This window comes from Miscanthus floridulus, chromosome 13 (genome assembly GCF_019320115.1).
Source record: "Miscanthus floridulus cultivar M001 chromosome 13, ASM1932011v1, whole genome shotgun sequence".
Taxonomy (NCBI): domain Eukaryota; kingdom Viridiplantae; phylum Streptophyta; class Magnoliopsida; order Poales; family Poaceae; genus Miscanthus; species Miscanthus floridulus.
Window position 1 is genome coordinate 61,535,834 of NC_089592.1, and position 14,782 is coordinate 61,550,615.

The following is a 14,782-nucleotide window of genomic DNA, read 5'->3' on the forward strand; positions in this document are numbered from 1 at the left end:
TGATTTAGGGTGGGATGGAGCCAAAAAAAAAAGTGGCTTCTCCTGGCTCCTCCTCCAGGCCCCTAAATACATACTCTCACAGGGAAGCCATTTTGCCAAACGATTTACTAAAACCGCTTCAGCTCCACCGGTGGAACTGTTCGTGGAGCTGAAGCCAAAAAAAAAATGGCTTCACTAGTGAAGTGAAGCCCTGCCAAACGGGACCTTAGTTGGTGTTTTGTCGAAGGACATCTATACATTCCACTATGGAATATACCGCATAGATTCGGGTTCGCCCTACCCCTAAAAAATGGACGGGCGGGGACATCCTCGGTGGGACGAGTCACGAGCGGAAGAAGAACGCGTTAGGAAGAAGAGACGTGCGGGTCACGGGTGAGTCGACAAGGTGATCGCCAGCCGTGGGCAAGAAAGAAGGCTTGCTCTGGGTCAAGGCATAAGGCGAGGCGACCCGTACATCGCGGGGCGGTCGCGTGCACATGCGAGAGGCGGCGCTCCGGGCAGATGGCCGCACGCGCAGGCGAGGCAGGTGCCGCTCGGCGAGATCGGTCCTGGCTCCGGCGTGCGGCTGGGAGGGCGAGCTCCGTGCAGGCGAGCGCTGCTCCCGGCACCGGCGCGCGGCAGTGTGGTCGAGCGTCTCCCCCGGCTCCAGCGCGCAGGCGAGCAGGAGGCGCGGGGCACTGTTTGTGATGGATCCACGACGCGTGGGACCTAAGTCGATCATGGGTTGTCGTGGTAACGTCAGGCGTACTGATAAGACGAAGCCAAGAGAGACATAGCCATTGCACGTACTGTACAGCGGAGAGGGCAAGCAAGCATGGCACCGGTGTGGAGAAGCCGTGTCCTGTAACCTCCACCTCATGACGTCTACGCATGAGATGAGTTGTCGTCAAATGAGTACAAGCCCATACCATTCTCAGTTTGTTGTAGTGTGACCAATAAATACAATATATATGACATGTTGTGATTATCGACGTCCGTCTGTCCGTCCGGACCCCGCCCGAGTCGAGTCGCACCGCCCCGGTCCGCATATGGCTCGTAGGCTTGTAGCCTCTCGTCCACAAGTTCCTAATCACAGCCGATGTCTCCATTCTTCGAAGAAATCACCGTTGCGACTGCCATGGCGTCCTGCTCTCCTCCCCCCATGAATCCAGCAGCGCCGCGCCCCCGACTGCGCTCCGCAGCGCCGCGAGCTGGCGACCATGCTCCTCCCCGCCTTCCGTCCGTCCTCTCCACACCCCCGTTCACTCCCTGACCACCGGCGGCAGCGTCCTCCTCCCCCAATCCAGCGTCCTTATCCCCCACCACGGCGTCCTCCTCCCCCCACACCGGTGGCTCCTTCCCCAACCCCGGCGTCCTCCTCCCCCACCCCAGCGGCTCCTTCCCCACCCCGGCGTCCTCCTCCTCAACCCTGGCGGCTCCCTTCCCCCGACACCGACGTCCTCCCCCATAGGGAGCTCCCAACGCCCTCAAATCCGACGGCCATGACGCTCCCCGCGCCAGGCTCTCTCTCACCCCCATGTTGTAATTGTATGTTTCAATTGTTTCAGACGCTTTTAAAAGTATATTGCAGTTGAATCATATGGATGTTGCATAAGTAGATCGGGGGATGTTGCACATGTTGCATATGTTGTTATTGTTTCAGAGGCATGTTGCAAGAGTATGTTTCGAGTGTTTTAGATGTTTCAGCGGTATGTTTCATCCGTGTTTTCCTGACGCATGTTGCAATTGTGTTTATGAATGTTGCATATGTTACACACATATGTTTCCATGTGTTTTATTCGGATATTGTGTATGGTTGCAATGTGTTTCAGGTGTGTTTTTCAAGTGTTTCATAAGTATGTTTCAAGTGTTTCAACTACTTTCAGACGTATGTTGCAACCGTTGTATTTAGATATTTCAAAAAATAGATCGAGTGTTGCATCTCTCCTCCCACCTTCTGCTGCATCGTCTCTCCCGGAGCCGACAGGGCATCCATTACGAACGAGGGATGGGTGATGGACGTGGGATGAGGGAGCTGCGTGCATCACCTTTTTTTATTTCAAGTGTATGTCGCGGTGGGGGCAAGATGCAGGCGTGAGCGAACGGGAGCCGCGTCCGGACGCAGGCCTAGGGTCGAACGTCTAGGCGTTGGGCTTACCGCTGGATTATATAAGCACGCAAGTTCTTGCATCAAATTACATAGATTACAAGATGATGGACTAGTACACACCCATTTGGACTAGTACACACCCAATCGACTCAAGAACAGAATCCTCAAAACTGGAGTTCGTTGCCGGCGTCGCCGTCGCCCGCCTCCTCGGTCGCCGTTTTCCCACGGCTGCCTGCAGGAGCTTGCCTACCGGACTCTCTTAATACTATTTAGATGGAGGAAGTGCTAGCAGCAATTAGCCTACGGTTCACTAAACTAAAACCAGCTCCCGACCCATACTTAAAAGAACCGTGAATTGACTCGATCTGCAGATGGGTTGGGTTGGTTTCATTCAGATTTTAGGCAAATAGGTCCTACTGATGTCATGAACAGATAACAAGCAGTTGTTACATTGCAGCAGCAGGGCGCTGGCCATCTTTTCCACACTCTGTGCATTAAATCTTGCTCTGGTAAGACCCCAAAGGAATCATTGACTTCTTGATCTTGACTGCATAGTGGAATTTTGCCACTCACTGACAGCAGAAAAGCACGAAGCAGCTGCAAATCCACTGATACTGTTATGCGACGAATGGGCATGATGTTTCTCTCACGTTTTCCCAACCGTTTGCTTGTTTGAATCTTGTTTTTTTTGCTGTTTTTCTGTATCCACCCTATGAAGATTTTGTAACAGATATATTGCAACTACGTTTCTGAATGCCAACTTTGTTCTTTCCAATATTCTGATCAGATAAAGAGTGGGCTTCTGAAATCTTATCATGCAAGATTAGGTTGCAGCTATGGGACTCTGGAGCAGCCCACTAGCATACAGAGTGTGTTTTAGTTGGCACAACTAAATTCTTGTTGAGACTTCCAAAGGACGACTACAACATGTACCATTACTAAGAAGGCGCACTACTGCACAAAATCTTTAGCGAGGCATTTCTAAATTGGTCTCCGAGGCAGTTGGTCCAGGTTGCCCGCCTCGGTTATTTGTGGCCGGACAGCCGGTCCAGCAACCGCCTCGGTAAATCATTAACCGTGGCGGGCAACCTAACAGGCCCACCTCGGTTAATATATATTAACCGAGGCGGGCATCCTAACGCAACCAGCTCAGTAAAACATTAACCAAGGCAGGCATTATAACTCAACCGTCTCGGTAAATCAGGCCCAGCCCACTAGCCCAAGAGGCTCAGTTCCGAACACATATATATACCAAACTTTAGGGTTTTCAGCCCCAGCTCCTCACTCCCTCCTCAGCCGCACTCCTCTCTCCCTCCGGTCTCCTCCCTAGCCCGACGCGTCCTTATTCTCTCTCTCTCTCTCTCTCTCTCTCTCTCTCTCTCTCTCTCGAAGTCGCGTGCGGAGCCCGGCGCCCGACGCCCGACGCCCTCCCCTCCCCTCCTGGCAGCCCCCTCCCTCCCTCTCAGCGCGCCCGACTCCTCCCTCTGTGTGCGGTGGCGGCCTCGCACGCGGGCCCGGTGGTGGTGGCAGCAAGAGCCACGCGTCGGCCTGGAGGAGGCGGCGGCGGCCCTCGCGCTCCTTGGAGCTCCTACTGTGGTGGCAGCGCCCCTCTCCTTGGAGCTCCTACAGCGTGGATCGAGCTCCTTCGGCGCGAATCGACCTTCGCGGCGTTGATCCAGCCTTCCTCGGCTCCGGCGCGGATCGACCTTCCCCGGCGTGGATCCGGCCTTCCCCGGCGTGGATGGAGCTCCTCCGGCGTGGATCGACCTTCCTGGTACGGATCCGGTGAGGACCGACCTCCTACGACGCGGATCCCTACTCCAGCGTGCAGCACGATGGGCTAGGAACGGGATCGCCGGCGGGCTCGGGATTTTTTTTGTTTTTTATCGATTAACCGAGCTGGGCGTTGCAAGCAACCCGTCTCGGTTAATCGATTAACCGAGACGAGCAAGGCTACCGCCTCCGTTATTCACGGATTAAACGTGACCTTTCGATGGAGGCGGCTGCCTCTGTCCGCCTCGGATAATGAAAAAGCGTCGGCCTCGGTTAAGTTGGTGTAGTAGTGGCAGATATTCATGTTGGGCAGCTGCTACTGTTTCCTAGCCTATTATGATCTCCCATAGTATCCTCGTAGCTCAGTTCATGCACTGGACAAATCAGCAGGCAGACCAATTTTAGAACCCTTCTACTCTTAATAATCTATTGATGGAAATACAAGGGTCATTAAATGGGAAATGTATGTTAAAGATCCACTTGGAATACTGCTCACGGATGGGAGTAGTGCCAGAAAGTTTGCGTGCAAACGGCTCTGAAACTTGGCTGTCAGGCTGCTCGCGGCGCGCGTGCCCGCCACGTCCTACGCACCGTGTGCCGTCTCTAGCTGTTGCTTGCCGGCGAGCCTCCGCGCCAGAGCCCGTACCCGGCGATTTGCACCGCCCGCGCTAGGAGAGCGAGCTGCAGGAGACATGAGAGAAGAAGAGGGCGTGCGTTGGGAGGAAAGGACCGGAGCACCCATCCGCCCAGTGCTCGGCTCCCAGGGCCTCGTCGGAAATTGGCCCGCCTCGCGCTTCTACCCTAGCTGATCCACTGCTGCCTCCCTCATACACTTTCCCGGGCTCCCCTCTTCATCCGTGGCCAGTGAATCCACCGCAGGCTGGAGTTGCGAAGTTATCGGATAGGAATACCCTTGCTACCAGAAAGTGCCATTTTACCCTCAACAATTTAATTACAGCTGGTTCTCGACCCATTAAATTTTGGTTCCGGCCCATATCTCAAGTTCCTCTGGGCAGGTTCCTTCTATTTCTTAACCATCCGATTTAGCCAAACAGATAGCTCTCATTATTTCCGAGCGCCGTAAAATTTCTCAATAAATAAACTAACAAAGTTGTGACAAATATTAAAAAAAATCTCCATACCACACATAGTCCTGTTGCATGGCATGCATTTGATACATACTCACTGCTCCCTCCGTTCTAAATTATAAATCGCTTTGATTTTTTTAGTTCATCCAGTTTAGATACACAATAAAATGGATGTATCAAAAAAATCAAAGCGATTTATAATTTAGAACGGATGGGGTACTTCCTTGCATTATTGAAACATTATCCATTCCATCTTTAAGTTTTCCCCATAGTACCATATTGTATGGAGTTATCCTTATTGACTATATATAGTATCACCTTGATGTAATAATCTTGAAATCAATAGAACTTCCCTTTTTTTAAAAAAAATATTATCTTTTTTATTTAGGAAGTCGACAAGGGAGCCTGCTACCCATCCTTTTCATTTAAAAAGGAAAAAAAGTACACATTACAAAGGCGCAAGGCCAAAAATAAAAATAAAAACATAAAGAAACATTAGAGTCTATCTAGCCAATTAACTAAAAGAGTTTTTGCAACTCCCTAATGAGAACTAGAGCATTTTCCTCCTTAAGAGTGGCCTTCTATCATTAAAGAGAGGGTGGCATTCTAGAAGATGGTTTCACTTCGATGGCATCAATACACCAGCACACCGCTATGACAATCTCTTTGAAAATGCTTTTCCCTTGGTAGATCTAGGTGTAAGAATCATACTAGAGGAGGAAGGCTGTGCTCCCAAAAAAATGCTGCAGATCCAACAAGCCTGACTAAAGCCGCAATGGAAAAAACTAATGTCAAAGCCTCAATTCATATGGACTTGCTTATAAGAAAAGAACTTATATATTCCCTCCGTCCTAAAAATATATAATATATATTTAGTTGTCCAATGTCAACCAATATTAAGTTTGGCCAAGTTTTAAAAAAAAGATTAACATACAACAACAACAACAACAACATAGCCTTTCAGTCCCAAGCAAGTTAGGGTAGGCTAGAGTATAAATCCATCAAGAGCTCCAAGTCACGGTTCAGACACTTCAATAGCTGCTTTCCAAGCACTCCTATTCAAACATAGATCTCTAGGTATATCTAAAGCTTTCAAATCCCTTTTTATTGCCTCCCCCATGTCAATTTCTGTCTTCCTCTACCTCTCCTCATATTATTAGCTTGGCTTAGGAGTCCACAATGCACTGGTGCCTCTGGAGGTCTTCTTTCGACATGGTCAAACCACCTCAATCGATGTTGGACAAGCTTTTCTTCAATTAGTGCTATCCCTAGGCGATCATGTATATCATCATTCCAAACTTGGTCTATTCTTGTGTGACCACAAATCCATCGCAACAGACACATTTCTGCAACACTCAGTTATTGAACATGTCGAATCTTTGTAGGCCAACATTCTGCTCCATACAACATAGCCGGTTTAATCGTCGTTCTATAAAACTTGCCTTTTAGCTTTTGTGGTACCCTCTTGTCACAGAGAATGCCAGAAGCTTGTCGTCACTTGATCCACCCTGCTTTGATTCTATGACTAACGTCCGCATGAATATCTCTATCCTTCTGTAGCATCGATCCTAGATACCAAAAGGTATCCTTCTTAGGCACTACTTGACCTTCCAAACTCATATCTCCCTCCTCCTGTGCAGCTCCGTCAAAGTCACATCTCATGTATTCGGTTTTAGTTCTACTCAATCTAAAACCTTTAGACTCAAAGGTCTGCCGCCATAACTCTAGTTTCCTATTTACTCCCGTCTGGCTTTCATCCACTAACACTACATCATCAGCGAACAACATACACCAAGGGATATCACCTTGTATATTCCTGGTAACCTCATCCATTACTAAGGCAAAGAGATACAAGTTTAAGGCTGATCCTTGATGAAGTCCAATTTTAATCGAAAAGTAATCTGTGTTACCATCGTTTGTTCGAACCCTAGTCACAACATTATTGTACATGTCCTCAATGAGGGTCACATATTTTGATGGGACTTTATGTTTGTCCAAAGACCACCACATAACATTTCTTGATATCTTGTCATAAGCCTTCTCCAAGTCAATGAAAACCATGTGAAGGTCATTTTTCTGCTCTCTAAGCCGCTCCATAACTTGTCTTATTAAGAAGATTGTGTCTGTGGTTGACCTTCCGGGCATGAAACCAAATTGATTTGTTGATATCTGCGTCGTTCCTCGTAGGCGTTGCTCGATGACTCTCTCCCATAGCTTCATAGTGTGGCTCATCAACTTAATTCTCCGATAATTAGTACAACTTTGGATATCTCTCTTGTTCTTGTAGATTGGTACCAATATGCTTCTTCTCCATTCCTCAAGCATCTTGTTTGATCGAAATATATTATTGAACATCTTGGTTAGCCATACTATAGCTACATCTCCGAGACATCTTCACACCTCGATTGGGATACCATCAGGGCCCATCGCTTTGCCCCCTTTCATCCTTTTCAAGACTTCTCTGACCTCCGATTCTTGAATTCTCCGCACAAAGCGCCTATTAGTGTCATCAAACGAGTTATCCAGCTGAACGGTGGTGTTTTCGTTCTCACCATTGAAAAATTTATGAAAATACTCTTGCCATCTATGTCTGATCTCATCCTCCTTCACCAAAAGCTGCTCCCTCTCATCCTTTATGCACTTGACTTGGTTGAAAAAAAGATTAACATCAACCACATAAAATGGTAAATGATGGAAGTACATTTCATAATGTATCTAATGAAGCTCATCTGGTATTGTAAATAGTATTTCTTTTCTCTACAAATTTGGTCAAAATTAGGATGATTTGACTTATGAAAACTAAAAATTCCTTATATTTTACGGTTGAGGACGCAACCTTTTAGATAAATGAATTTCTATGTTACGGCCTCAGCAAAAGGTTTGCATACAACCAATTCTGATTGCATTTTTGTATCAAAAAAAATTCTGATTACATTTCAAGTGTTAGCCCACAACTGATAAAACACACTGACGTACCAAAAGCAACATGGAGACTAAGCGTGAAGCCTATTCGAAGATGACTATACATGCTTGGCATAAACTTCCATTGCCATGGTCTCCAATAGACAACACACCCCTTTCAACGCAGGGCCATCCTCCTCTTTTTGATCTAAAGAGCTGCCTAGCAACATGTGATCCATTGCGCCCCAAAAACAACATGTAAATGAGAACATAGTCTTCTTTTATCAAGTGTTGCATCATTTCTAGTCAACCAAATCAACCAAAATGCACAAACTCCCACAAGAATTAGATATTGCAATTTTAGTTGTACTTGTGATAACCAAAAGTCAAGAAATGTCTTATACTCAATGGTGGCTGTAAACTAAAAACAACATAGACAATTCTCCAAACAAATCTTGTGACATTGATAATCGACAGATGTTGGATGGTCTCACTATTATTATGAACACAACAAGTTTCATCACCCCCCCAAATTCGTTTAAAAGATTATATTTTGTCAACATGACCATTTTCATTAAGAACCAAGCAAATATCTTAATCTTTCAGGGAACTTTCAGTTTCCACAGTGATTTGTTTCGTGTCATAGCAATGTGGTTCACACGACATTTGAACAAGGATCATACCGTAAAGACCCCCTAATTAGTTATGCTCCACCTAATGGAGTTTGACTTATCATCTAGTTACACAAATGCTTATCCTCAACCAGCACTCTATGGAAAGATGATATTTGACCTTCATTAGGCCTGAAAAATGAGACTCTCCTAGTTTCCAATAAGCCTCGCTGAAAGTTTTATTTTTCAGGTACTTCCTGCTAAGAAGTTCATGTAGGCCCCCTCTTTGTTAATAAGCTTAAATAGCCATTTGCTAAGAAATTAATCATTTTGGATATGGAGGTTTGTGATTCCTAATCCTCCTTGCTTTTGGGATGGGGGATGGGCACAACCTCTCCCCACCCCAATTTTGATAACCTATATTTTTATTATGGTTAGTCCCTGTGCCAAAATAAACTTAATTATAAAAATCCAATTTCTTTTAGATGCACTTTGGCACCTCAAAGAAGGACATCGTGTACGTGGCATGACTGTTCAAAACAAAATGAATTAGGACTAACTTAGGTTTTCTTAAACAATCTTCAATTGTTTTCCAATTAGCATTGGTGAGTTTGTGGCAACAATTTTCCATGTACATGGATACGATTTGTCCATCAAGAGCGACATGCCATAATTGGGTGGGCAACTTTTTATTTTTCTATAATAGTGACCCTTGCATCCTTCCCCTTTTCTCTGTTGGTTGGAAGTCATTGTGCAGACCTTGGGACCACCATGGCATGGAACTGCTAATTTTCTATGTCAATGAAATTCGATGTATAAAGTTTTAAACTTTTTCTTGGTTTACCATGGCATGGAGTTTCTATGTCAACAAAATTCAAGGATATAAAAATAAAATTTTAAATATATTTCTCAATAAGTGTTAAATACCTGCAAAAAATCTCTTACTCTTACACTACTTGTTTGAAAGTTGAGAATATAGAAAGTTTTCGATATATATAACTCAAAGGTATTCGATATACATGTATATATATAGCTTTTAAATATAACATTTGAAAATTGTAGGTGTATTGAGTTTCAGATATATGATTTGAAATTTTCCAAATTCAATTATATATTGGATCACAATTTAAAATTTATGACATACTCCCTCTAGTTTGAAAATACATGGGTTTTTGGACAATTACATGGCCTCCAAACATAACTTTGATCACGGTTTTCTGTTAGAATATAGATGAACATCCTAATAAATTTACTATTATGAAAACGATTTCAAAATAGATATACACTTTTAAATTCAGGTGAAGAGGTGGTGACTCTCACACTTTCATTTTAAGAGATGACTAGATTTATTAGCAATTTAGCAAAAGGTAAATACCACACTTATGTAACAATGAATGACTAGTTTTCTAGCAAGGTAGCAAAGGCCCTCGAAGGTCTCTCGCCTGAGGATAATGTTATCAAGGCATGTGCGCTGCCTCTTTGCACTAAGTTGGTCAACAAGTCTAGAGTGTCATCTCTAGTCATCAAGATCAGAGGATGAACATCATATCGAGATTGGTTTAATTTGGTTCACCTAGATGTGTCAAACTTATTGATCGGGGTCTTTTAATATTTATAGGGTACAGAGAGGTCTTGCCCTGTGAGAGGGGTTGCATATCACACCCAAAACATGTTAAAAACTTGCTCGGCATACATCTACAATTCTGTTATCAGTTACCATACTTCCAAAATCAGGTTACATCGAATACAAAACCGAATAACCTGGTTTGCAAAACTCATCAAGCGGTCCAGTATAAAAACCGGGTGGTCCTATTTTACCAGCCGTGAGATCTTCCTATCACTATAGCTGTTTCATAAGGATTCCAAATTAGAGATTCATATATATTTAAACATCTCGAGATGGCTACATCATGGTGAACTTCAATGTACAATATGGCTTCATCTTGGTGCGCCACAAGTGATTGTCTTTGGAGATAGAAATCAAGCTAAAATGCACGAGAAGTATGGATATGACTGCAAAATACCGTTCCAAACTCATAGAAGCATTATTAGTTTTGAGTCTACCACCTTTGGGTTATAACGCTAACAAGTTAAAAGAAAGTTTGCATAGAAATGCTCGCCCTCTGGTTTTGTACAGGAGGTGTCGTTTGTAAAGGTTAACTCCTGGTTCATGATAGGATTTCCGTTCCGATGTTGACATGTTGTCACGATTGTGATTGGTTAGCCAGGCATTAAGTGGAGTCCATATGACTGATGACAAAAGCGTCCATTGATCTTATCTGCATGAGTGCTTGTGCATGTTGTTCACATGATTCACATGATACTCTTTTTTCATTGTCGGTCATCCAAAGCACTGCTATTTTGGTAGTTATATATTGGTGGGCGCATTTTTTTAGGAAATCCTCTCATTGCCACTCAAACCTGTAGCTATATCCCTTCTTTGCCATCCAAAATTATAGGTATCCCTCACTACTATATCAAATTTTCGATCCCCTCACTGCCATCACAACTATATGGGCAGCCATTGTTCCCCACACTACCCTCCATTTACATTATTTGCCCCCTTTACTGCCATTGTTGGGTACAAAACAATGTTACAAGGGACCCACGTTATAAAGTGTTTTTGCCCCTGCCCAACTCTAGCACCTCGTCCTCATGGCCTTACGCTGACACAACTACCCTGCACCGAGTCATCAACGACCCCCTGACCTTGGCTCTTCATCTGCATCACCGACATGTCGCGTGTAAGATTGAGGTTGCAGCGGGTGCCACAGCGTGCGACGAAGTGGGCGGAGCTCACGTGCGGGGCCAACAACTAGGGCGTAGCGAAGCGGACAGAGCTCGTGTGCAGGGCAGCGGCGGTGAGGACAGTGTGCGGGGCATGGGCTAGGGCTGCACAAGGGCAAGCAGAGTGAGCATGTGTGCCTGCGGGTGAGGCACGAGTACTATAGATGGCCATAAGTCCTGAGTTCCATTAGCATGGCCCATGACCCGATGTTTTGGCCCGGCTCAAGCACGGCATTGGCTCGATGGCCATCGTGCCTCATGCCGTCTGGACCCAATGAGAGGGCCATGTCGGGAACGACCCAATTAGCAAAAAGCCTAGGCATATTCATCTCGCATATAAAGAAATCAAAACCCTAGGAGCCCTCATCCCTATCCTGACTCCCCGCACGCCCCAACCGTCCACGCCCCCATCCTGACTCCTCGACTGTCGCTCCCGTCCGCAGCTCCAACTCCAGCCCATGACTCTCTGAGTCCCATCTCTCTGACTTCCATCCGACGACACGACTTCAGGCAGGGCGGCACCAGGGTGGTGGCCACTTGGTGGCGCAACTCCAGGCAGCTGACTAGGCGGCGATGCACTACAAGAAATTTGCCATTTATTGGCATTTCATTTATGTACAAGCAATTATCCATTTATTGGCATTTCATTTATGTTATAATATGCCACAATTCAAGATTTGTGACATTCAGTTGACGAAAATCCTAATGTCAAAAAACCAAGTCACAAAAAAGAAGTAAAAAAACCACTGTCATAAGTTTATTATGTGACATATGTGTATTTCATGTCACATCAAAGGTGATCTGATGCAAATGTTCCATGATCTTCACTCTAGAACCTTGCCACTTTTTTGGTGTCATAACTTTCCAAGAAGCAAATAGAATTCAACAATACTGGCCAATTTGCTTGTTAAATGTTATCTTTCAAATTTTCACTAAACAGGACACTATTAGGATCAATTCAGTAGTAGATCACAAACAACTATTCACCCCCCTCCTCTAGTCAATAATCTCGACCCTACATGGTCTTTGTATAAAGACATCATGAAGGAGGGAGTCATGCAGGATAGGAATACTTTTTGAAAGGTTAAGTTGCATTTAAAGATTAAGGTTTTTCTTTGGTAATCATATAAAGTGTGTGATTCTAACTAAAGACATCTTGAAAAAAACAAATTGGAAAGGTTCCACAAAATGTAGGTTTTGTAACTCCAAGGTGACTATTCAACATCTCTTCTTTGATTGCACCTTACCTAGATCCATTTGGAATGTGGTTTTTATCAGTTTCGGGATTCAACCACCCTCCAATACGGCTAAATTGTTTGGTTCTTGGCTTGCAAATTTTTTGCCTAAGCTTAGAAATTAAACAAATCTTAATTGGTATTGTGGCTTTATGGTTGAGTAGAAATGATGTTGTATTCAAAAAACTGTATATCTCATTCTTTCTTGCAGGTTATCTTCAGGGGGACTTACTGATCAGATAGTGGTTGCAGCTGTCTAAAGAGGGAGAATAACCTTGAGGGAGGGTTGCTGCTGCAAGCTAGAAATCTTAATGATGGATTTTTAGCAAGTTTGGATGGAGAAATATGATGTGGATAAAAGCCTAAGTCTTTGAGTCCTTATTTCGAGACATAACCTTTTAATTGCCTTGTGGCAAAATGCGGTTTAAGTGCTGCAAGTTTGTATCGAACGGCTATACTCATTCACTGGTGGATGTTGGTGGCCAACATATTTTATTCCTCAATCTAACAAAATACACATGGTGAATAGATACCTCGAATGGTCACAACTATTCGATGATTACATGAGCTGTTAGATTAAATGGACAATTGGATCTAATGGCCCCGTTCGGCTTACCCCATATTCGACTTATTTTTTTCAGCCGAAATAGTGTTTTTCTCTCACAACAATTCAGCCAGAACAATGTTTTTCAGCCAATTTCAGCCAAGATTCAGCAAGCCGAACGGGGCCAATGTATTATCATTAATCCATATGAAACTTACTTGATCCATGACGCATTATTCACTGATATTAGAGAGGAATATGCTTGACGAAATGGCTCTCCAATGTCTTTTTGAAGTCCTTGCTGTATGTGTATGCGTCCCGCTTGTCGAGGAACAACAGTGGCATGCTCTTTGCTAGGCTAGTAACTCGTTGCACAACTGGAAAAAGAGCAGGATACTTGAAGGGTGCTTGATTTATGGTCTTCCATGCATCTTCAACAAAGGAGCTTATCCTTGCCAGGGCAACCTCACTAGGGACATTGTGTTCCTTGATGTAGCACTCCACGGAACTGGCTACATCCATTTTGTTCCTACCATTCTATGAATAAGCTAGAGTTACTTAGGTATGTACAAAATTAACTTTGCTCATATGGATGTACTAAACGAGATGCAAAATCAAAGATCTATACTATCTATTAATACCTTGAATGCTGACATGTCATCCATGAAACGTGACACCTCTCCACATGCCCAGATGGCATCGGTCTTACCAATGGCCCACTCAAATGCCTCTTTGGTTGCTACATTACCCATGCCAACAAGCAACCCAATACTAAGCACTTGCCGCCCTGCTGTTATGACAGACACATTAACTTGATCTTTGAAGTTGGGAGTGTAAGCGTGATGAAACCATTCTGATTCTTGGAGATAATATTTGGATAAAGTCTGAAACTGGATGTTAGACAAAAAACACAAAGTTTCTATTAGTATTTTACAGAGAACAATCATATATAGATAGGTTATAAGCAAGACTATATTACAAACGAATTCTAATTCCATTTTATGTGTGTTTACCGGTTAGTCAAAATCACCAGAATCCGGGAACTCTAGGACAACTGGCCCAAAATCCCGTTGAAGATAAATCAAATAACCAAAATGCTTCTTTTCGGACTCGCGCGTTAGCGATGCAGAATGCACACCTCCGCTGCCGTGCGATCTCACCATACTGTCAGGATCGAATGAATGGTTCTGCTATGTGAGGTTACAGGAATATCGGCACTTAGGTTAGTAGAAGGTGAGCGTTCAACTCTTCAACACACTAAGACATCTAATCTATTCGCCATTTCTAATCTCTCCTCTCTTTCATTTCTCTCTCTTCCCATTCCAATCCCCGTCCCAAAATCACGGTGTCAATCAAGCGGCCACCACGTATATAGGCCTCCAATTCCCGGCGAATCTAGCAGCAACCCACGAGGAGGGGGTAGTCCCTCGTTGGCAGCGGAATCCACCACCCTCCTCAAACCTTTGATGTTCCCTGTCCACTAATCATGAAAGCTCGTCGGTGGCGTCGCAACGTCCACCTAGATTTGAAGGGCTTTTGCTCCCCCTCTAGTAGGCCTTCTACTTGAGCCCCCATAGCTAAATATGGGTGTCCGGGCCAAAAACTATGCTCCAGTAGGGCTCCTACTAGAGCCCTTAAATTTGACCGAGCACCCAAATCCTCCCTTCGCTCCTCATTCCTGGTGGCTCATTTTCAGGCCCCCTATAATCCTATAGGTATGATAGTTTGCTCTCCTGCACGCCCTATTCTTCCCC

General features: G+C 44.7%; 1 protein-coding gene across 1 annotated transcript; it reads right to left on the minus strand.

Moving 5' to 3' along the window:
* Positions 1-1,065: 1,065 nt before the first annotated feature.
* On the minus strand, positions 1,066-1,518 carry LOC136499902 (uncharacterized). The gene has a single exon (XM_066495395.1). The coding sequence runs from the start codon at positions 1,516-1,518 to the stop codon at positions 1,066-1,068; it is 453 nt and encodes a 150-aa protein (XP_066351492.1).
* Between the last annotated feature and the right edge of the window lie 13,264 nt (positions 1,519-14,782).

Bases quoted from the DNA above. Each gene is read 5' to 3' on its own strand.
- LOC136499902 (XM_066495395.1), bottom strand. From the start codon at position 1,518: ATGGGGGTGAGAGAGAGCCTGGCGCGGGGAGCGTCATGGCCGTCGGAT.